At 36.2% G+C, this 24,253-nt stretch overlaps 4 protein-coding genes across 5 annotated transcripts; 2 read left to right on the top strand and 2 right to left on the bottom strand.

Moving 5' to 3' along the window:
* Positions 1-142: 142 nt before the first annotated feature.
* LOC110720955 (protein translation factor SUI1 homolog 2-like) lies at positions 143-743 on the bottom strand. Its single transcript, XM_021900060.1, has one exon. The coding sequence runs from the start codon at positions 679-681 to the stop codon at positions 346-348; it is 336 nt and encodes a 111-aa protein (XP_021755752.1). The 5' UTR covers positions 682-743; the 3' UTR covers positions 143-345.
* A 4,449-nt stretch (positions 744-5,192) lies between these two features.
* Positions 5,193-6,086, top strand: LOC110720716 (protein FAR1-RELATED SEQUENCE 8-like). Its single transcript, XM_021899765.1, has one exon. The coding sequence runs from the start codon at positions 5,193-5,195 to the stop codon at positions 6,084-6,086; it is 894 nt and encodes a 297-aa protein (XP_021755457.1).
* A 4,733-nt stretch (positions 6,087-10,819) lies between these two features.
* On the top strand, positions 10,820-19,441 carry LOC110720953. Of its 2 annotated transcripts, none has more exons than XM_021900056.1 (6): positions 10,820-11,441; positions 12,280-12,407; positions 16,530-16,699; positions 17,103-17,180; positions 17,513-17,714; positions 18,663-19,441. In XM_021900056.1, the coding sequence occupies exons 1-6, from the start codon at positions 11,342-11,344 to the stop codon at positions 19,086-19,088; spliced, it is 1,104 nt and encodes a 367-aa protein (XP_021755748.1). In that variant the 5' UTR covers positions 10,820-11,341; the 3' UTR covers positions 19,089-19,441. The 2 variants fall into 2 exon arrangements, with proteins under 2 accessions (XP_021755748.1, XP_021755749.1); XM_021900057.1 differs by having other exon boundaries at positions 10,823-11,441; positions 17,570-17,714.
* A 1,234-nt stretch (positions 19,442-20,675) lies between these two features.
* On the bottom strand, positions 20,676-22,397 carry LOC110720951 (ATP synthase gamma chain 2, chloroplastic-like). Its single transcript, XM_021900055.1, has one exon. The coding sequence runs from the start codon at positions 22,156-22,158 to the stop codon at positions 21,031-21,033; it is 1,128 nt and encodes a 375-aa protein (XP_021755747.1). The 5' UTR covers positions 22,159-22,397; the 3' UTR covers positions 20,676-21,030.
* Between the last annotated feature and the right edge of the window lie 1,856 nt (positions 22,398-24,253).

The raw sequence follows: 24,253 nt of genomic DNA, 5'->3' as shown, positions 1-24,253 counted from the left end.
CTGGTTGAGTAAAAGCGACGAGTCTGAATCAATCGAGTACATCCTAATTAATTAGGATATGTAATGACCATTACTTCCCGATAGAGAGTAAATTATACGAAATAAGAAACAAGGATTCAAAGAACAGATAAAGAACACGCAGTTTTAAACCAACAAAACATCCAATTTTATTTATCAGTGCCAACTTCGAAAGCTGTTTTACATTCCACACTACTATCATCCATGGATGCATTAAACTAGAACAAACTCAAGGAAATCAAGTTCAAACCACAAACATCAAAAGCAATAAAAACTCCGAAAACAGAAATCGAACTAATAGTTCATCAGTTGAATAGAATTCAAGGCTTAAAAACCATGAATCTTGATCCGATCCTTCTTAACAAGGCCAGCCTGAACGAGGAAATTGGCGACCTTCTTACGCTGATCACCTTGCAATTGGATAACCTTTCCTAGCTCCTTATCCTGCACAACATTCCCATTACAGCAAAATTCCTTCTTGAGGTCCTTGAGGATCTTTTCGTAGCTGAAATCCTTCTTCAGCCCTTGAACAGTCGTCAAGCTTTTCTTTCCATTCCTTTGCTGAATTCGAATGTGCACATACTCCTTCGCTCCAGGAGCTTCCGACTCGGCGTCTGCAAACGGGTCAAGAGCTGCGGGGATCTGAATGTCTAGATCAACCATGTACCTTGATTGTCGAAAACTCGAAAACGGTCCTAAGAGGGTTTGTTTTGTGAGCGCGTAAACTGCAATCAATCCCAATATACAACAATCAGTAAAAAGAAATGCTCCGTATACAACTAATCATGCAAATATATGGTATCTAATTCAATCGATACAATCAAGTATCAAATTCGAAGGCAATTTAAACAATCTCTTGTGATCATCTTTAAATCATCAATCTCATATTAACAGCAACTTGATCATCAATTTCAGTTCTTAAAACATAAGCAAAACCATAATCAGCAATTAAATTATCAAAATCAGCGATCAATTACCAATTAAATTTGTTAAAGAAAACCCTAACATACCCAAATAAGCGCAATCAAACAAACATACCAAAAAACAATCAGTAGAACAATCCCATACGAATTATATTATTAACATGATTTAATTTGTAATCAGCGATCAAAACCTAACAACTTTCTTGAAACAATTCACAAATTTTGGATCAATTAAAATCATAATCAACGATCAAAATATCATACTAAAATTACACAAGATCAATCAAACAAACGAAAAACAACTCCAGATCAATCCGAAAATACACATCAAAACATGATCATGATCATAATTCCAAAAATCAAATTTGTAAAGAAAATTCAATTCCAGAAAACAAGAAAAAATCAACCCAGAAATTATGGATTATAAATAAACAAAGCAAAAATCAAAAGAAACCAAAAATTTAGGAGAGAGAAAATACCTGAAGAGATTGATTCGCTTCTGCAGAAAAATTAAACCAAAGATTTTCTAATAAATTAAATCTAAGTGTAATGGAGCTCTATATATAGAGATTTTTTATTTTATTTTTTATGTCGGTTATTAGCCACAAAAATACGTAGTAATTAAAAATAAAAAGAATAATTATAATAACTATAGTTGCGTTATAAGTAATCATGGTTAAAAGGGGTGAATATACTTTAAGAGTCGGTCTGTCGGTCAGCTAAATCGACGGTGTGACGTGTACAAAATCAACGGCTGAGATTGAATGTTGAAGTTGACGTATTTAAGTGAATATTAATTACGGAATAAAAGGGAATAATTACGTCATAATAAGGGGGCAGGAATATCTAAAGTAGGAAGTTTCTGGGAGAATATGAGTAGGGCCAAGGCAGAGACAGGAAAGGGTTCAGAAAAGGCGTAGACTCAACGCAATCCAAAGAATAATTTTATTTTATTTATTTTTTATTTTGGCTTTTTTTTGTTAATTGATTGATTGATTTTTTTGTTTAATTTAATTTGTATTTTAGAGAAGAAAGTCATGAAAGTTGGGGCTTTGTGGGTCCAATAAATAAGCATGAGAACAATCATGAAGAGTTTTTAGATGTTGTGTTTGCCACTTGAGAAAGTAGACTTGACATAATCACACAAGTAACACCATTGAATGTCTTGGATTGGTCCGAATCGGGTTAATTAGTCTTAAAATAAATAAATTCGGGTAAAATTGATTATGTTTTCGAAAATGGGATAATTTCGAAAGTGACTAGATTCAAAACGAATCTTCTAATTCGAAAATAACGACACAAATAAAATGAACTAATAATCCAATTTGATAAGTCTATTTTCAAAATATTCTTGATTATTTGAATATATGGGAAAACAATTGCGATATATCAGTTTTTTTTAAAGGTGAAAGGAAATAATAATATAAAATCCTTCCCACGAAGGGAATCCCTATTGTGTAAATTTGGAGTATGAAAGCTAGATTTGAGCTAGTACAAATGTACAATCATTAATTAACATAGAATCTACCGCTAGATGGCCTACATATGCTATTCAATTTGCTACTCGATTTGCTTCTCCATAGACGCGTTAGTTTGATGCTCCAATTGTCAAAATTTGTCAATAGAATATGAGTCTTCAATGATGTTTTGGACTTGCTATGGGATGGACCACTTGGATGTAATTGCATTGCCAATGAGTAAGTTGTCACCTTCGATTTCGATGTTAAGGACATCCTGTCAAAGCTCTAGCATTATGACTTTATCAAGAGAAGTTGTTTTTGCAACAAACACCTTTGTATTTTCAAGGTTGTAAGTTGGTGCCGAAAATAGGGCACTTTTGCAGTCCTTGATGATGACATCTGCTACTTGTGAATTGTTTCGAACCGACCCATCAAAATTTAGTTTGAAGAAATTTGGATGAGAGGGTGTCCAAACAACCAGAATAGAGGAAGGATGATGGTGATGTTGCTGCTGCTTGTGAAGGAAAGAATAGGGGGGGGGGGGGGGAGATCTCGTGATATAAGATCTTGAAGAGTAGAAGGTATATATCAATCAGGCTTCTTTGTTCCCACTCATTGAACGCAAAAACTCCTCCATGGTATATCATAACTGGATCAAAACTATTACTTTGGAAAATAAATGATAACATACATTACACTATTTCCAAATGCTTCAAAGTAAGAATATGGATTTCCATTAGGTTACGATTTTTTTGAGATAATAGGTATCGATTAGGCCTTGTGTGGGAAGGGATCAACTGAACCAAGCGGCAGTTACAGGGTGAAGCCAAAAGAAGGAAGATTTGTCACACTTTAAAAACAAATGGTCAATGAATTCTACTTGATGGTTACACAAAGGCCATGTATTTTTAGAATAAATTATCATTTAAGCAGAGTGTCTTGAACACTAAAGTTGTTTCGAGGTTTTCAGAATGGCTCCTGCAAGAGAGTTACAATACTGAATACAGCCCACTTGATGCGATGTACCGACAAAATAACGAAAGCCCCAGTTTAATGGTCAAGTTAGTACTGGAAAGTGGGTAGTAATAACTGAAAGCTAAAAGATCAGAGTAATTCTCTCAGTTTCGGATTGAATGTAATTATTGTATTAAATGTTGTAATGAATGTGTCCTACTATTTATTTATGAACATTAATTATAGTGTATGGGAGTGCATGCCTCCTAAGTTATTTAACATAGGTAAATGGGCTATGCTGTTTTTATGATTCCTTGGGAATTGGGCTTGAAGGCCGTTTTACCCTGATGTTGTCTGGTGCCACGTGTCATGCCTTGGTTGACTTTTTGAGCGTTGCCCTAGGGGACACGTGTCACTAGTTTATTGGTCCACGCGTCTAAGGTATTTTTACTCTAAACAAAAGCTATTGAAACTCTGCCATAAGAAAAGTGATTGTTTTGAAGGGATATCCACTTTCCATAACCAACGATATGTCAAGGATTGTCATCTGGATCTAAATTATGAGCTAGCCAATTAGTGGATTTTACTGAAATTTTTTTTTTTTAGGGGGTTGGACTAGAGCTGATCAAGTATGGCCCGGGCCGATTTTTTTTTTTTGGGACGGGTTTGGGAATGCGATTTTATGCATTTTTAGTTAATTTTTAGGCCCGTCCCGAAAATGGCCCGAAAAGCCCGCACGACCCGACCATTTTGGGCGGGTTTAGGCACAAAAAATCCGGTCCGAAAAACGGCCATTTTTTTAGTTACGGCCCGGCCCGCTCAATGATCACCTCTAGGTTGGACCCCAAATGGGTTTATCTTCAATGTTGGTTGAAGGGAGGGGGATCCCTGGGTAATTCTTCTTCCTGCACCGTGGTGTACACAACACAAGGGAAAACTATTATAATATGACGATTGTGGGGCCCGATTGTGTTAAAAGGTGTAGGTTTATACGAAGTAAATGTAAAGGTGTATAATATACAAAATACGCGGTATTTTGAGTTCTCGTTGATACCGTTGTTAAACAGTGTCCCGTTGAAGACTCTAATTGAATTGAATGCTCTCTAGATTTTGAATTTCGTTGAGTTCAACACTTGTACTGTCTTCTCCTCGCACTTCTCTTCGGTTAGTAGTTCAAGTGTCAAGAACAATTCTTATCGCACTTCTCCTCGCAGTCCGAAGCAGGTATGTTTTCTCAAATGGTGATTTAATTAAATTAGTTGGTATTTGTTTTGGGGGAATAATAATGGTGTTGGTGTTTTGTTCGATTAGGGTTTGTGAATTGCAAATATTAATTTTGGGCGTTTGAAGCGGAAGTGGCGGTGAGTGATTGCTTGAGCTAAACCTGCTTGGGTCATTAGATTTTTAAGTGAAATTATCAATCAATAGCTAAGTTATTGAATATTAGATTTGTATGACATTAGGTAAATCATTGGTTTGTAGTTAAATTATGGAAAGTTGTTTAATTATTGTAAATAAGTTATTGATTTCTAGATAAATTGTTGGTGTTTTGGTAAAGTTTTGAAGCTTACATGACAAAATTGGATTATCCATTATTGAATATTGCTTTAAAAAGTTGATAAAGTAAACTAGTTTGGTATATCATCTTGTTATTGGAGTAATGTGTAATGATTTCTGTGTAAAATGTTTGTTATTGTATTGTATTTGTGTACGTAGTTAGTGATTTGATTGCATTGATTTACAATAAATGATTGATTTAGGGAGTTTAGTATATATGTATGTGTTTGTGTTAGAATATGTCTGTGTTTGTGTAAATTTGCCTTGAATATAGGTGTAAATGTCAGAAGGAATTGGTTGTTTGTTGGGGGGAAAAGGAGAAGATGAAATTTTTGAGGAAGATGAAGTCATGTTGATTGGTGATGATAAAATGGGTGACAATGAAGGTAATATGGTTGTGGATTATGTAGAGGGGAGTGGGGAAAGTGGAGGATATCGCACTCTAGATGAGAAGGAGTGCAAGTCTATGGTGAACATGGACTGTGTTAGCGTGGACCCTCCTGAAGTGGGTATGATTTTTGATACGTGGCAAGAAGCGGATATGTATTACAATGCGTATGGCAAGCAGCAAGGGTTTGGGGTGGTGCTTGCTCAAAGTGCTTATAAGGTTGTGGGAGGAGTTAAGGTTAAACGTGCTACAACATGGAAATGCGGCTGTTATGGTAAACCAAATACAAGGAATAAAGTTGGTGGGAAAAGAGTGGCAAGGGAGTTAGAAGGGGAACCCGTAGCAATGAAGAAGTCTAAAAAATGTGGGTGTCTTGCAAAGGTATATGTTGGGTTGTTGGATAATGGGAAATGGGAGTTGAAGAAGGTGGAGTTGAAGCATAGGAACCATAATCCAACCCCTTCCAAAGCATTGCTAGTTCTAAAGTATAGGTTGGTAGAGTTAGAGAGGATGCCCTATGTTAGGAAAAAGTTTAAATTTGCTAATGATGTTGGGATCAGCACTTCAACTATGCATAACCTGATAGCTAGAGAGAGGAATGGCCTAGAGAATATGCGTTTCACTAAGAAGGACTTGCATAACTTAAGGGCGAGGGAGAAGAAGCTGAAATTCAAAGATGGAGATGCGAATGCAATGATGAATGATTTTCAGATGATGCAGAAGAACAACAAGAATTTCTATCACATGCAGCAGTTGGATAAGAACGGTGTACTACATGATGTGTAGTGGGTCGATGCTCGTAGTCGAGCTGCGTACGAAGACTTTGGAGATGTTATCTGTTTTGATACGACATTCCTGTTGAATAAATATGATTTGCCCTTTGCAAATTTTGTTGGTGTTAACCATCACGGGCAGACAATTTTGCTTGGTTGTGCCCTTATTTCTTGGGAAAATGCTGAAACCTTCAAGTGGGTGAGCTATTACTTTGTTGCATTTTTGCTCCGTTAATTGTATTACATTTGAATGAAATTGCTAAGATTGTTTTCTGTTTTTTATGTTATTTTCATTAGGTGGGTGTTTTCTACTTGGATTGATGTTGTAGAGGGATCCCTCCGATGGCTATTTTGACTGATCAAGATGCAGCCATGCGCAAAGCATTAAAGGATGTCATGCCACAAACAAGGCATAGATGGTGTCTCTAGCATATCACTGAAAAATTTGTCAGCAAGTTAGGGAAGTGTAAAGGGTATGCTGAATTTAAAGAGGAGCTGAAAAATATTATTTATGATCGTTTAAGTATGCAAGAGTTCGAATAGAGGTGGAAAGAGTTTATAGCTACGCATAAGCTAGAGAGTAATTTTTGGTTAGCTGTTTTGTATTCGGAGCGGGAAATGTGGATTCTGGCAGCAATGAAGCACATGTTTTGGGCTGGAATGAAGACAACTCAAAGGTCGGAAAGCATTCATAATTTTTTTGATGATTTGTTTGATAAGCATACTAGTCTGTGTGATTTTGTTGAGAAATATGTTAGAGCTATGGAACACTGCATTGATGCTGAAAGGTTGGCTGATGGGAATTCTGCTATGTATCTTCGTGGCCTACACTAAGTCATTCACATCTACATCGGAATTTGAGTTAACCTCTTCACTCTCCATTTGATAAAATTTTTTTCAACTAAGTTACAATTCGACTCCTTCACCACATTCTCCTTCACAACATTATCCTAATTAACATTATCCTGATTAACTTACACATCAACAAGCTCATCATCACCCATTACCACCTCGTGCACATCAGCCGACTTGTCTGCATCATTAGCCATTACCGCCTCGTGCACATCCACATTAACAACCGACTTGTCTGCATCATTTGCATTGCCTGCATATATCATCACAATTATCACACTTTCTGTTTGAAATTTGTAACATTTGTAATTTTTATTTGAATTAAGTAATCACCTTCTCCTAAATTTGTATCACGATCGATCGGACGATCGGTTGTTGCCTTTCTTCTCCTCATCACATTTTGTGGATTAGTCTCCAATTCCACTTCCTCTGGTTCTTCTTCTAGTACACCTTCCTTGTTCAGTACAGTCTTCAAAGCATTTAGCACCTAAGATATATAAATAAAAAATCATCACACACCACCTCAGTCATAAACACCTTGTCAGATACTTATGAGAAAATATACACAACACTTACATCAGCACAATCCTTTGATCTTTTCCTCCTAGAAGGCAAGATGTCTCCTGCTTTTAAGGGGTGATCCCACCTATACTTCACATTCACACACTACAACACATTTGAAATAAATGGATTGTTTATATTAGTCAACCATATTTGTAATTACAAATGTACCTAACCTATGTAAACACTTACACCACGGGCTTCATAATCACCAGTTTCAAACTAATCAACGGATATTGCATTGTTCATCTCCTGCCTCGACCACACTTTGATCCTAGGAAACTCACCCCATTTAAGGGGTGAGCGATTAAGGCGGTCCAAATAAAACACCTGCCAATATACATAGGTTGTTAGTCCAAAATAGTCCAAAACATTGATATCTGGTCATACTAATCATTGCAATTAAAATCAAACTTACCGACAAGAACAAAGTACATCCACCACTACTTGCATTAAAATTAAGATCATCGCCATAAATCCTTTTACTAAACTGTACTAGTGCTTTCATAAGCTCATCTAGTACAAACTCACACCAATTATACAGAGGGGCATTGTCTGCCACTGATACACCATGAAGAAATTGCTTCTTTATACGATGACATGTTGATGAACACAGTACATTCAACACATACATTAGAAACACCTTCTTAAACTCATCTTCATCTACACAAGGACCCTCCAAATATTCAACAAGTGTCTTCCTAGTTATGCCTCTTGTCTCGCATCTTGTTGTTGTGCTATATGTATTCCATAGTGTATCCTCCAACTCCTGGTCCACTACCTTCTTCGGTACAACTCTTGGACCATAGGGAAGGCCCAACACGCAATGGACCTGAATTGGGTCTAATGGAAACAATTGTCCATCAAGAGTCAACAAGCATCTTTTACTTACATCAACCCTAGTACACAGCCAGAAGGCCAACTGTCGTGGCAGCCACTTAAGATAAAACAAGCCCCCAAAACCCATTTCCCTGACAACACGCTTCTTGTTGTCATCAAAGTTACCTAAAATCCTACCCAATGTCTCCACGGGGCAGTTGACATTCATTGCCTGAAAAACGGAGACAGAACTACATTAACTACAAAACATCAATATCCTACAACTTTCCAATTTCTATACAATATGTTTTTTCAAAAAGCTATGGTTTTGATTTTAATACCTTTTTCTTGCTCTTGAAAGAAGCAATGACAGTCCCGGACTCCTTCACCTTGCCTCCTAGAGTTTTGGAAATTATCCTGCACCAGAGTATAAAATAAATACCACCACAACTACAGGTAATTTCATCCATTCATATAAACAACCAACTCACCACAAACACCTTCGGATCAATTTTTTGTTTCCTCCTCGCTTTGCGTTCAGCCTTCTTCACCTGCAAATCATTACACACACACCCCAACATTATATAATCATTCCACATACATTTAGTCATGTCTTACCTCATCACAATCATATTACAAATTCAAGCCATACCTCATCACCACTGCTGTAGCAATGACTAACATCATCACTACAACAACACTATATTGCATTACTGCTTCCCCTTCTGATTCAGGTTCATACTCAAAATCAGATCTGACATCGATCCAGATGATGATTCAGAGGTTGATTCAAATGATGATTCCTCATACCCATATATTCTCTCAACCACTTTTTTCCTTTTGCGACCCTCTACTCTCATACCTTCTTTCCCTTTACCACCACTCCTACCTTTCCCTTTACCACAAATAACATTTACCACTACCCTTTATGGCCTTCCCATTACCTGAATATCAAAGAATGCCTCACTTCAATACACACTATTATTAAATTCTTCAACACACCTTACTTCAAATAATGCCTCATAAATGCAACTTCACACTTCAAAAAGTCAAACAAGCTATTTGCATTAACACAATACAACTTCACAAACTCAACATCACAAAATCAAATACTCAGATACAGCTCTACATGCATGAATATCATTGAGTAACTTCAAAAACTCAAATACATAAATAATTCGGGTTCTCTCTACATGCATAAACTCAACATCACAAAATGAAATACTAAGATACAGTTGTACATGCATCAATATCATTTACCAACTTCAAAAACTCAGACACATAAACAATTCGAGATCTCTCTACATGCATAAACTGAGAATATTAACGATCCTCATACATGCATTCAACTATTTCTACTAAACAATATCCACAATTCAAAATAAAGAACATCATTCAACTCTAAGTGCTTAATCTTATATAACACCAATTTCCAATTCAATAACGAACAAATTATTTCCCCAATTACCCATTTCGCAAAACCCTAATTTCAAGATTATTTCATAATTCAAAATTTCATTACCAATTAAATTAATGATTCAATAACAACTAAAACCCTAATTCCATAATTCGCTAATAATTCAATCAATATTTAACCCTTCATTTTCGCAAATTCCCTCGTTAAAACCCTAAATTACTACAACTTCCAATTTAAACTAACCTCTTCCCTTCATTGGAACTACGAAGGCTTTCTCCCTATAATACGCCTTTTGTTGTGGACGAAAATGGTGAAGAAGATACCACTGCAATGGACGAATGATTACCTCTACACAAGCAGAAAAATGAAAAGTTGGGAGAAGATGAAACGGAGAACTCCAATTCAAATGGGTATCAGACGCTTTTATATGTGTACTTAGATACGTATAAACTTTTAGCATACACTCACTTAACTGTGAAATTCCCAAAATGCCCCCATGGTATGCATAGCACGATGCAGGGCTGAGACTTACTTGGGGATCCCTACTACTTGTGCCACTATTTCATCAAGAATAAGAGATGTTAATTTTAGTCTATCCCAGTGACCGTTTGGAAGAATGAATTATATGGTTAAAATTGTAAATACGGCCATTTGTGTACTCCGTTTTGTATCCCTTTTTTTTAGAATAGTGACAATTACTTAATCTTGACTCAAGCCTTTTAAATTTTTTATACTAGTTATATATTTTATGAGCTAACTCTTATAGACACTTTGTTGTAAATTATAGTCCTACTACATATGAGTAATACCTAAATTTATATCGTAAATGAAGGTTTAAAGTATGGAGTACAAAATATGGGTTGTATCCAAGTTCACTTATAGCAGGGTGTATCCATTATCATTAGCTCATCTTATTAGTTTGCATGTATCAAAGTTCTTTAGTTATGTATAGAATATATCAAGGTTCTCTATTTATGCTATGACAAATTTAGAGAATAAGAAATTCCATAAAACTCATAATTTGTTTCTAACTTGAACATGGTCTTGCAAAAAAAAAAAAAAAAAAAAAAAAAAAAAATTCATTTTTTACAAGCAATATGATACAACTTAAGTATTGTTTGTGAATAAAGTGTAGATATGCCTAAACATCATGTTTGAATTTTGATACGAGGTTGAAGTGGAAAACAGGCAAACATTTAATATTCCGCCACCTTAGGTGAGTCTCCTTCTTCTTATCTTAAACTCGAGAAATTAATCTATTCTACATTAACCAAGAAAATAGGAATTTTCAAATTCCAACAAGCCCTCTTTACATTTAGGCACACCGAACCGGGCCACGTCGGCCAGGACTGCCTCATCTATGTGAGCATGTGACCTCAATAGTTTTTGCTAGGCACCCATCAAAATTAAGCCCAATACAATGCAACACACCAACTTTCACAACTTTTGTGGCTGGCATGGTAAAAAAGATCAAAAAATACTGAGTAATGAGGAAAACGAAAGCACAAACGTCCAACGTCGGCGATGAACACCCCGTATATAAATTGGAAAATTTAACCAAAGTCGACCAAATTTTCTCTCTCCTCTGATTCATCTTCAACAACTCGAGCTTCACTTCAATGGAGGAACACCAAGCACCGGCAACCGCCATTGCAGCTTCTCTCCAAAATCTTGCTCTTGATTCTTCCGCCACCGCCGCCGCCCCTTTCCTGTTCCCAGGTTCACTCTCTCTCAATCTCTCTTATCTTGAATTGTTAATATTTGATTGCAATAGACAATATCGGGTGTGCAAAATTGTAACTTTGGACTTCTTGTTGTGTAATAAGGCTTATAAATTGTTGATGAAGAAATTGCTTAAAAGGGTACTAGTGTAGACAAGATTTGATCCCAGATTTCGGGCGTATGCCCCTAATTGACATTGGTATGGTTTAGTTGCCGCAACAGACAATACTGGGTGTGCAAAGTTGTAACTTTGGACTTCTTATTGAGTAATAAGGCTTATAAATTGTTTGATGAATAAATTGCGTTAAAGGGTACTAGTGTAGACAAGATTCGATCTCAGGCCGTATGACCCTAATTGACATTGGAAGTAAAAGGCTTAATTGGTGACTGAATTTTGGGTATCTTGCACTGTTGTTCAGTTAGGTAGTTGAAAGCCATGATGAGTGGGTTTGAGCTTAGTAGAGCAAATTGATGTTAAATGTCCTTGGTGCATCAACATTTTTAGCTGATTGTTTGTTCTCTCATTGGTCTTTTTGCACTGAAGTGCGATTAAGGGCATGCGTGTAGACATGATTACACCCAACCCCATGGATTTACCAACTAATCTAGTTGATACTTTGCAAGGGTTAATACGTTACCAAATTTTCAGTGTCTTTCATTGTTAATTAAGTTAGATAGTTGCAATCCTTGACGAGAAAGCAAAACCCTAATGTTCTTCAAGTCTATTTAAATTTATAGGGATATGATTGTGTACATTTTCCCCTCACTAAGTTGCTAAAGTATATGGCAATTAAGTATGATATGAGCTTATAAGTTTAGTGTGATTTTATTGCAGTCCCTCCACTTAAAAGAACCAAGCCTCCGAGTTTGGTCAGCTTATGCATTGCTGTCATTGGGAAGCATTTGGAGGATCTCATTCCCGAGTTGGGCGAGATTGCTATCGGTTTTCCGGCGCATATTAAGGTTGTGTTTTAATTATTCTTCATACATTTTTGGTTTAGAAGATGATATTGAGTACTATGTGCTGTACACTTGTACCTCATGTGTAGACTCATAAAGGGAAATTAGAAATTTAGAATTAGCTGGTTATGTCCATTTGAGCCTTGAGGGTTTGATTTATTTTGTACCGTTTGTTGTTTGGATTGGATAAGTCATGTTTGATCTCAAATCCAATGAGTTACAGGCTCAGTTTTTTATTAAACCAAAGTTGTAGGTCATGAATTTATAATTAGGCATTTGCATGCTCAATATATGTATTAATCCAATATGCACTCCCATGGACCATAGTCTCATTAGTTTACTTGTACCTTTTGTTTTAAGATTTCTGCATATGCTGTTAGTAAAGATTAACTGCAAAATGAAATTGGCTTAGATACCATATTGTGGTCCTTGTGAACAGAAGCTGTAGGAAGGTTGGAATTTATACATGAAGAAAAATTACCAGCTTCTTGTAGTATCCTCCGTATCTCTTCTAATGATAAGTAGGTTTCTTGTGCACTTAGCATCAGGCTTCATTCCCTGGACCAGTAGGTCAAAATCTTTGTAGAACTCTACAGCAAAGATTCCTGTGATTGTAGTCCATTGTATTGCCTCAAGTTGAGCCATTGCCTCTGCTTGGATAAAATTTTTAGCTACATAACATTGTTAGACTTACATCCAAACTGAAAGTGTAATCAGTTTCCCCGCTTGTGCTATACTACCCTCTGGGCTCCCAATCCCTGCTCACAATATCGCATTTTCTTTTCATTTTATTGTAAGCGTCAATCTAGATATTGAGCTGCACCTGGAAATTGCCCTCCCTTCCAAGTTCATGATGGTGTAGAAGGCTGAATTTAAAGGGAGCTGAACTATTGCTTTGCATGCGTCCATAACTTCTCAATAAGATCCCTCATCTCCTTGTTATGGATGCTTCTGCTGTGGTCTAAAGTATATTTTTACTCTCTTCCATTAGTATCCGGGGCCTTATCCTTCTCCCTATGAATAAGTAGCAAATAAATATTATGGACCAAAGTATTGCAGTTGTCAGCATCATTTTTCATTCACCATAACCGTCTTTCTTTACAATAAGTAGCTACATATCCAGATATCTTTGTACTGCTTCAACAAGTTTCAATGAATGTAGTCTCACCAACTGGTTTAAGTGTTGAGTTATCTCTCCTTTGCTTCTTCTAATAAAGATACCGGCAGAGAATTCTTATATGGAAACCTTAAACACTGTGGTTGGGTAAATAGAAGAGGAGTTGTGCAGCTTCATACCTAATATAGCTAATCAGGGCCTCGTCAAAGGCACATTTATTTCTTAGCCTCAGCCCGCCAAATCTCGTTAGTAATTATACTTTTTTACTCTACTGATGCATCTTTCATACCTTAAGCAGCAATACATTTGTTTCCGTTCTTCCTTGCCGTTAGAGCATAGAGATTCAATCATTCAAGCTTGTGAAGGTACTCTCTAAGAGCCCTATTTTGCCTGATTGTGAAAATACTGGTTTCTCGTAAAGAAATCTTCTTCAAGACCCAGTGGACCATAAAGTTAAAATTTGCTGTACCATTGCCCATAACTGAGATTGGAACCTCCAACTAAGAGTCCATTGTGTTTATACTCTATGGATATGCTCCAGCCCCTTTTCTAAGGGCTGGTTAATAAGTGTGGCTTTATATACCAAAGAATTTTCGAAATTAATCAATTCACTCAATTTGTTACATAACCAGGTGGTTGTGTTTGACAACTTTTCACATAATATTTTTGTTGCCTCTAGGAGAAAAAGAGAATCATGTGTCTCATCTGAGGAAAAAAAGATCTAATTTCAGGCCACCCATTGCCAGTTTTATCAGCCTAAGTAGAAGAATTCAGCTTCCTTATAGCTGAGAGCTATTGATAGTAATCTTTGAGCATGGGGAATAAGTGATACAGGGGATGGGGATCCCTTTGCTGTTAAGACAGTTGATTTTTGGCAAAAATATTTGTTAAAGTAAATTTACATCTAAAACTATATTTTTCTTTTTGTAAGAAGTATTTGGTTTAACCATTTGTGAAATACTCATTTGATCACTCTCTTGTAAGTCTTTAGCTTTGTGAACTACACAATTTTGATAGTTTCAGATCATTCAAAAAAACTTAAGTAATTTTAGAAAAATAAATAGAAGGATAGATATACTATAAACAGAGAGTTACACATCGATGAGCATTCAAGAGGCTCACTTTTGTTCCAAGCTAAGAGTTACAACTCCCTGGTTATAGAAAATATTAGGCTTAGGCCTATGCTGAGCATTTCCGCTTGGATTATCATTTGAACTCCCTATGCCCCTTTTTATTGTACTATCTGATGTCGCCAGATTTCCCTCACATTCTCTTCCAAGATGATTCCTGTTACACCTTTTACAGAAGAATCGTCTTTCCCTATTGTTTGGTTTAGACTATCAACATCCTGTTTACCCTTCTCAGAAAAGTTTTTACTTCTAGGCTTCTTAGAGTTGCTTTGGTCACTAGAATTCCCAAACCTCCAGGATTGCTACTTTCAAATGCGTCTTTAACATGTAGACCATATAAATGTGCAGCTCTTTTATGCAACTTACCTAAGGTCTTAAAAACCTTCCCCGCCAAATCTTTCTGCACTTGCTTAGTCAACCATTGCTCAAATATCTGAACTTTCAATTCTTCAATAGGGACAACTTCCGGGCAGGGTCATGAATCTATTGTAGTAATCTAAAATCAAGGAACAAGTTGATGAACTCCAGAGCCTTCTGCTTTTTCAGGAAAGGAGGGTAAAGTTTATCTATCTACACAGTCTTAAAGGTTTCCCACCCAAAGTTTGGTTGGGTTCTAGTCCTCTCAGCCTTATCTTTCAAATACATAGCAGCTTGATTAACCTTCATCCCCTCTTCAGCGCTACAAACAACTTATTAAACTCGCGTACCCAATTCTCCAAGAAGGTGAGGTCAGCACCCCCTTTATAAACACAGGTGGTCTTACTTGGGCAGTTGGCCAGTTTCTTAAACATTTCAGTGGTGGATCAGGTTGTTCCACACGATTCTGGTTCAAAGTTTGAGCTAGCATTCTTATAGCATCGGCTAAAGGAGCATCGTTACGTGCCATATTGTCCCTACACCTGAATGCAGTAAGCATTCACTCCGGCTTAAGTTGAAATGGGAAAATGCTAATCAGGCATAGGCACTTAGTCACAAAATTGCATTTATAGCACATAAATTGGTTTAAGAGGGTATTTAGCGATGCTATAAGGATGCTAGCCCAGAATTTGAACCAGAACGTGTGGAATTACCTGATCCACGTGATGAAATATTTAAGAAACTGGCCAAGTGAGACCAAAAGTGAGTGCTGACCCCACCTTTTTGGAGAACTGGGTACGCGAGTTTGATAAGTTGTTTGCAGCCTGAAAAGGGCATGAAGGTTGATCAGACTGCTATGTATTTGAAAGATGAGGCCGATATGTGGTGGAAAGATAATGTTGAGAGTATTAGAGCCCAACCAAACTTTGGGTGGGAGACCTCTAATACCGCGTCGAGAAATAAATATTACTCTCCTTTCCAGAAGAAGCATAAGGCTTAAGAGTTCATCAGGAGATGGTCGTATGTCGATTTTAGATTACTACAACAATTATATTACCCTATCCAGATTTTCCCCAAAAGTCATACTGTAGAATTGAAAGCTCAGAGTTAAGCAACTGCAGAAAGATTTGGCGGAGAAGGTTTTAAAGACATTAGACAAGGTGTATGAAATAGTTGCGCATTTATATAGTTTGAATGTTAAAGACGCATCTGAAAGTAGCTATGTTGAAGAAAAGAGGAAGGACTTTGGGAATTCTGGTAACCAAAGTAACTCTAAGAAGCCTAAAAGTAGAAACTTTTCTGAGAAGGGTAACCAAGATGTTGATAGTTCGTCTAAACCAAACTCTTCTCTGTGTATGTGTGTGTGTGTGTGTGATGGAGGGTGAAGAGACATACTTAGCTGACATTTTCTGTTGTTACTGTTATCAAATCATTGATGTCTACAAAATTGTGCTTATTTGAATTCTTTCTCAGGCTTGTGTACTTACAATTTTTTTATTTTATCATTGTTATAAACTACAGCTGTCAATTGCTGCAGTTGCTAGGAGAAAAAAGCTTCTAAATGATGAAGTAATCATCTCTCTTGCTGATGGCACCTGGGAAATCCTTGACGTTTCTTGTTCAGATGTCTCAGATTTTGGTCTTGCAAAGGTGGCAGAGATGTGTCCAAATTTGCGAGCAGTGAATATAAGGTTTGAGTTTTGATTGGGATGGCTGATAATTTGAGTAAAATGAATAACAAATCACAGGCCATCATAAATTTAGGAATTCTACGTAATTTTTTTGGGGCTTTTGTTTGAGATTGTTTTGTCAAATAACTGTTTGAACTGACAAAAAAGTTAAAAAACCATTTGTAATTTGTTGCTTGTTTTAATGCTCTAAGAATTTCAACAACTTGCTGTATACCCCCCCCCCCCGTTTTACAAAGTTTTGTAGTTTAATCAAAGTTATGAATACTTTAGTCAAAGGTGATCCTGTCTATTGATGCATTCTATAACATGTTCATTATAGGTTACGTTGATAGAACTTGACTGCTCCTTTCTATTATTGTTGTACCTGTTGTATGAAATAGCTAAGTTAATTCCCTTCCTACAGCCAATGCAGCAGAATCACTCCTAATGGTGTCTCTCAACTGGTGGAGCATTGTCAATCTTTGGAGATATTAAGATGTGGGTATGCACTTGTTTCTTTGACTAATATCTGGGCTTTAAATTTGTAGCTGTACTGATAATGGAAGTACTGAACCTTGTGTAAATGATAGTTATATTTGAAGCTGCATTTTATTTTAATTTCAGGCTTCACTTTTAAATTATAAAACATCTCATTTATTTGTCATATCGTCCACTCTTGTTCTGAAATCTGGTGGGGGGGTGGGGGGGGGGGGTGTAGGGGGTTTTGGCAAATAGATTGTGGCAAAATCATACTTATTTTTTAGTTTATAGATTGGTTAGGCTTTATTGTTGTCTATTATATTAATTGACATCCCAAATGACGGGGTTGTCCAGGATGTGGGTTATTAATTGCAACTTGGAAGAGGCTATGAACCAAACTTTATCTTGCAGAGGGTGTCCTCGGAGTGATTACACAGCAAGAAGAAGTTTACACTTATTTAAACCAGATCTGAACAATTTGGAAGGAGATTCGTGGGAGGAACTTGATACCGCAGAGTTTACTCATGGTGGACAATCCCTGAGATGGCTTGTGTGGGTATGATTATTATCTTGCTTTTTAATTTCATCATTGCAACATACCTCATATTTCTTCTTATGGGTCATGGCAACAGTTATTGATCAATCACTCATATATACCTCTCTGTGTGCTATTCACATCCTCTCTCCTCCCCATGTGCTCTTCTCATAAGCACGCGGGGATTTAAATGTGACAAGGTGTTAAATAAAGCAAGTCCACTTTTAATAACAATTATTGATCAATCACTTACAGTTGTCCTCGCAAACTTCCTAGTGTACCTATAATGAGGTGGTTGTTTTACCGTTCTTGTGTTAGTGACTGATAATAACTGTTATTAACTCATACTTCCTCATGTGTAAGCATGCAAAATTTAAGGACCACACCATATTACCACAGATAGAAAACAAGTTTGTATGGAATTTGCATTAATCCTTGATGTCATATCAACAAGTATTCTTCCTCCTTGAGCAAAGCTTTCTTGTACATCAAGTTGCCTGCTTTTGTTTAACCAGTACATAATTGATTTATGGTGGGTAAATGCTGTACATCAAATGTTCTATCACTATTAAAAGTCCTGCTTTGCCAACATACCATTGCTGCCTTTCTTTCAATTTTGTGCTGAGGGTGTTAATTAGGTCAATATGAGAAAGCTTAATATTTGACTTGCTATGTATAGAAAGTGACCTATTATTTTGGCACGTCTTAAAGTAGACATGTGACCTGTTATTCAGGGACTATGGAAATTGCAAAAAGATTAGAAATTCCAGCTACACCTTACTGCTCACATGCCTAGATCTCAATTAGTCTTAAATACTGATGCGTACACCATTAGTGCTGTTAATCTTTTGTAAAATACCGGGAATTGGAAAATGCTTGATTATGTATTTAGCAGATATGAGGTCTGCATCCTTGTCTACTTCTTTAAGACCTATTTTTCACCTCTAATATTTCTTGTGCTTTTTTCAGCCAAACATTGATCCTGATTCTTTGAAGAATTTCTCCTCCGAATGCCCTCGTGTTATGGTCAACCCAAAGCCTTCACCTTTTGACTTCAAGGAAGTTGCTGTCCCCAGGGAAGCTCTGCCAAACACAGTTTTGGATGAACATGCTGTTGAGGATATAGACCCCACTATATGGGTATCATGTAGACCAACAAGAAGAATTCTACCCATCATTTCTAATCCCATACCCATCATTTCTAATCCCAGCGAGTTGTCCATGGCTGAGAAGTTTAGGCTAGCATTTGTTGAGAGAGATACAAGGTTGGCTCCTAAACGAGCCAAGAATGCAAGGCAACATCAGCGTCGTGCAGAGAGAGAGTGGATGATGACCTCAGAAGCCAAAGCTATATCTCATGCTTCACGGGCAAACAAATCACGTGGTAGAAGCTAGCATTGCAATAATGTTTGATGGCCTCTTTTCTTTCTTTTAGCCACTCAGTTTACTGTTATAATCTTTCTGATATTAATTGTAAAAATGTGGGGGAGAAAAGAACACTTGGTATCTTACTATGTTGGTCAATTGGATTACCTTTAGTGGGTATACTTGAGGAAGTTACAGCCAGGGGAGGCAATGTACTACGTATATATGACAATGAGAACATAATACGTAGCTCTTAAGTTTGTATATTGTACAAATGTACAGTTTTACGCGTATGTTTGGATACTTTAAAAAGTACTCCGTGATAATCCATGTCTCTATTGTTTGTTCCAATCGGGGCAAATAAAATGAGATTGGACGAGTAATTTCCTGAATATGGGGTAAGTACGCAAAAATATGCATATTTTCCCCCTATCAAGAAGGCTACACTTGATTGTGAAAGTTAGAATTGGTACAAGCCACTTTCTAAAAAGAGAAGAATGGTCATTAAATGTTTAATGGGGTGCATCTCGTAATATCAAGCCCCCACACAATAGGGCCAAAGTTCAATGAATGAATTTTGAGTCACTTTCAACATATGCCTGAAAGGGAAGAAAAAAAGAAAAAAACACAAATCTGGGTAAATATACAATACAATTAGATGTTAATTGGATTACTTTCTTTGTCCCTCTAAGATTGCTCCGTTGAAATATGATTACTTTTTAAAGGTAAGCTAACAAGAGAACATTATTGGGATCACTATATGAGAGTTATGGTCTCGCATGGCCATTTGTGTATGGAACTATGGGGCAATAAATGGAACAGATTAGAAAAGAAATTAGGGTAAATATTAGAGGGACAAAGAGTTTATGAAATTGCTACTCTTTGAGGATGTGAAAAATTGTTTTGTAAGTACTGTTTGTTGAACTTAATTTGAAATATAGAACAGTACTGATAACGAGCTAATAATATCATAAGCTACTCTGAGTTTGCTAAACTCTTTTCTGGAAAAGAAAAATATTTTATGCTTTGTAGAACATAATTTACTTGTATTTATACAGTTATTATTGAGCTATTATGCTTTGTAGAACATAATTTACTTATATTTATACAATTATTATTGAGCTATCAGAGTACAAGAAATTAGGAAAGACTGATCAATTAACAAGGATGAAGAAAAGTACTCCTGATTCATGAACTCTGTCAAATTAAGATCTTGTAAACACGTACGTGATCTAAATGGATCACAAGTACGATGTTGAATACGAGTAAGATTTTATTGTTTTGCCTCACTCATAAATAAACTATTTCCCGTTAAGCTCTATGATCCAACTGTTCAAGATGTCAAGTTAGCACAAAAAGTACTAAAGTGATGAACATACTTTAAGCTGTCGTTCTGATCTTTCAATTTCTCATGAGGTGTGACTGTTAAATGTATTTGTAAAATCAAATAGGCTCAAGTTAGGCCTATCCAAACATGCAGACATGCATTAATGAGCAAGGGTCAAATTCTCCAACAAAATTCTGGTGCGCAATCTGTGCATCATAATTCTATTTTTGGCAAGTTTGGGAGAAAATAGATGGTTATGTGCTATTAGCTACTGATTTCTAGTTCATACATGTACAAACGTTGTTCCTTGAACAAATGAATTGAACAGCTTTTTTTACATCTTCCAAATTCTCCTCTTTATTCAATATTCTCACAAGTGCCAATAGATGGAATTCTCGGTCCAATCTGATCAGTTGACAGTTTATGAGCACATACAGTTCAGAGGATGGAAGACAAATAAGTAACACTCGTACTTTCAACTTAAAAGTTTCAAAAACTCGTCGCGACACTCTTCATTATTAAAGTTGGAGTCGACTCTTCAAGAAAAGTAGGTCCATTGTGTCTAAAAACTGAGTTGCACTAAACAATCAACATAAGGAAGAAACTTGGAGCAACAAACTAGCCATGTTTTAAACCGATGCCAATCTAATCAAACGGTACAAGAGCTTCAGCTCCAGCAACAATCTCCAACAGCTCTTCAGTAATCTTCGTCTGCCTTTCTCTATTGTACGCAATAGAAAGTGTCTTCTTTAACTCCATAGCATTCTCATTTGCATTGTTCATGGCATTCATCCTCGCTGCTAGCTCACTCGCCAGTGACTCCTGCAAGGCTCTCAGTATCTGGCTGTTTAAATATAAAGGCATCATTGCATCAATAATCTGAACCGGGTCCTGCTCGAACTCCAAAAGTGGTTGCACTTCCTGCTTCCTTTTCTCAACTCTCAATCTTTCAACTGCTAACTTCCCTTCCTTACTCGTCAACCTAAAGAATTCATCCTCCAATGCATCAACACTATTCCCATAAGCATCAACAGCCTTCCCCTTTGGCGAAAGAGGAAGCAAGGTCCGAATCACAGGATCAGACCTAACCAATGACACAAACTTAGTGTACAACAGCTCAACCTTATCAACCTCTTCACTCACAAAAAGAGAGAAAACATCATCAGCAATCGTCTGCGCCTCTCTAGCAGTCGGAAATCCCTCCCCCTCTACGAATCGATCCACTGATACATCAGACACCCGCCTCGAAAAATAAGCATTCCCCTTCTTCCCAACACTTATAATTGTACAACCTAAACCAAGTTTCTGCAATTCCTGAATCCTACTCTCAGCCTTCCTAATAACTGCACTATTAAACCCACCACAAAGCCCTCTTTCGCCGGTAATTACTACAAGGGCAACTCTCTTAACAGTCCTAACACTAGCTAAAGGAACATCTACATCTTCTAATTGAACACTTAGATTAATATTGTATAACATATCAGCTAAACCCTCAGCAAAAGGTCTGCCATTAATAACAGCTTCCTGAGCTCTCCTAACTTTAGCAGCAGCCACAAGTTTCATGGCTTCTGCAATTTTCTGGGTATTCTTCACAGTATCGATTCTATCTCTAAGCTTTCTAATGGTACACCTGATTTGAAATCGGGAACTGAGTTTTGGTGAACTGGGGAATTCATGAAATGGGTTGAATTTTGTTTCAGAAAAGATTGGAGATTTGGGGTTAATTGAAGGGTTTATTGGTACCCGAAATACAGAATTCGAAGAACAAAACATGGTGTATGTAAAATTTGATTAGTCAATTCAATCAATGTTACACTTCATGATAAACTCAAATTAGAGACTTAATGCTCACCGGCAGAGAAGATATAGTTGATCTTGTTCGTGGTTGCTTGCAACAGTACCTTGGAATTCTCCGACAAAATTATGGTGATTTTTGGTGGAATAATCAGGTTGGAAAATTGGATACTCCGTAGTCCATACCATGAAGTATGAATTGAACTCTATAATGTAAAACTTATACTCACTTTATTTAAATGCATTACTTTGATTTTTGCACTATTTACATGTGGTTGACTTAATTTTTTTATCTCTATAAAATAAATAAATGTTATTATATCATATATCATTGTCATAATGTCTAGTTTTATAATATAATTTTGTTACAATTTTTACAAATACACAATTAAAGATATTAATGGTCAAAATTACGTCTCGCCAAATGTGCCGGTCAAACTGACGCATTTAAAAAAATAGAGGGAGTATGTTTTTTTATAAAAAAAAATCAAAAAAATAAAAAATATTGAATTGAAATTAATTTTTTAAAACTAAACTAAACTTATTTGGACAAGGGAGAGAGAACATGGTAAGGCCATGTTTGGTTGACAACATAAACACTATTGTAATTCTTTACAGGTCATGGGTTACTTCGTTAATGTTGCATAGGCTATTTTATTTTTCTTATAAGCAGCCACATAGTGCGACAAACCCCATACAAAACGCGCTACTAATATTAGAGTCACTATGTCTTTGAAATAAAGGTCGTAATATAATTAAAATGACAACTACAAGTTATTGTGTTATAATCTCTGTTGCATTAGAACGGGTACGCAATACGGTTGTTTAAAAAATAGAAAGATACGAGTAGTTGTATGGCTAATTAAGTACGGTATAAAGTATAATTACTCTTATAAAAAATTACTGTATTTTGTGAAATTTTCAATAGTATTTAATAAATTTTACTTTAAAAATTCTAATAACACGAAAAAATCATTCAAAAAATCATCAAAATGAATAAATTTAAAGCGGAGTTTGTTAAAAAAAATATTTTAAAAAATAATAAACTTCTATATCAAAATACCCGGACCCAAGGGAATACGGTCATTAGAAGTACACATGCATTATAGATTACAATGAAAGTCACAAAAGATTAATATAGTTTAAAATAAAAGTTTAATACACGGATCAATATGAATAATAAAACTCACTTTTATTATCCTAATGGTAGTTATTCAATGTTGCTCAAGTAGATCCTTCCCTTAGGAAGCGGTCTTGTTCAAAAAGAAACATTGGTCACAACATCTACCCATTCTCTAGTATCCTAAAACAGCCAATTACAGAAGATATGAGTGAGCGTCCTTGGAGAGGATTTCTTTGAAGTGAGTTGAATCCATACGTCAGTACAATAGGTTATTTCTGCTACCACCAATGGAAAACTATCCACAATCAAATCAGTGAACATAGAAAATCAAACATATGAAAGTGATAATAATCCAAAAACACCAGTAGCTAGAAGAAATTAAAATCACATCAATGCATTTGTCATTTCACTTCAAAGTATAAAGCTAAAATGAAGTAATGGATCAACAACAGCTACATCTCTTACAGTCGAATAAGATTACAAGAATATATATATTACAGCCAACAACACTGCATCAAATCCTTGGTAGTGTAAAAATTATCCATGAAACTTGCCTGTCAAGAGTGAGTAGAAAAGTAAATCATCAGATAATGTTGTCAAAAACCAATACAAGCACACTAATAATGCTATTATTATGAACATTATCGGATGTAATCAAGGTGCAAGCTAAGCTTCCTCGGCATCAATTGCAAGTGCATCCATCATGTCAGCTGGCAATGGAGGAAGAGATACGAGACAAGTAAGGGGATTCCATACATAATATATTTTCTTGTGAAACACATCGCGTAAGATTAGCCAGCCATGGCAAGAGCCACGAATTGATTTGCCGCGCAATTGAGGGATACTCCTTATATATTGTTACCCTCAATTGTGCATATTGTTTGAATTTGTTTAGATTTACTTTTTCCACTCTGCCGAAGGGAACCATAATTTATCCAATTTCTTCTCCAT

This window comes from Chenopodium quinoa, unplaced genomic scaffold, assembly GCF_001683475.1.
Source record: "Chenopodium quinoa cultivar QQ74 unplaced genomic scaffold, ASM168347v1, whole genome shotgun sequence".
NCBI classification, from domain to species: domain Eukaryota; kingdom Viridiplantae; phylum Streptophyta; class Magnoliopsida; order Caryophyllales; family Amaranthaceae; genus Chenopodium; species Chenopodium quinoa.
The sequence above is the reverse complement of the archived record's forward strand: the minus strand, read 5'-3'. Positions and strand labels throughout refer to the sequence as shown.

What these genes read in the sequence shown, in the direction of transcription:
- LOC110720953 (XM_021900056.1), top strand. Translation starts at nt 11,342, where the DNA reads ATGGAGGAACACCAAGCACCGGCAACCGCCATTGCAGCTTCTCTCCAA. An exon ending in TTGGAGATATTAAGATGTGG is followed by an intron (nt 17,181 to 17,512) that starts GTATGCACTTGT and finishes GGGGTTGTCCAG; the next exon opens with GATGTGGGTTATTAATTGCA. An exon ending in CCCTGAGATGGCTTGTGTGG is followed by an intron (nt 17,715 to 18,662) that starts GTATGATTATTA and finishes TGCTTTTTTCAG; the next exon opens with CCAAACATTGATCCTGATTC.
- LOC110720716 (XM_021899765.1), top strand. Translation starts at nt 5,193, where the DNA reads ATGTCAGAAGGAATTGGTTGTTTGTTGGGGGGAAAAGGAGAAGATGAA.
- LOC110720951 (XM_021900055.1), bottom strand. Translation starts at nt 22,158, where the DNA reads ATGTTTTGTTCTTCGAATTCTGTATTTCGGGTACCAATAAACCCTTCA.
- LOC110720955 (XM_021900060.1), bottom strand. Translation starts at nt 681, where the DNA reads ATGGTTGATCTAGACATTCAGATCCCCGCAGCTCTTGACCCGTTTGCA.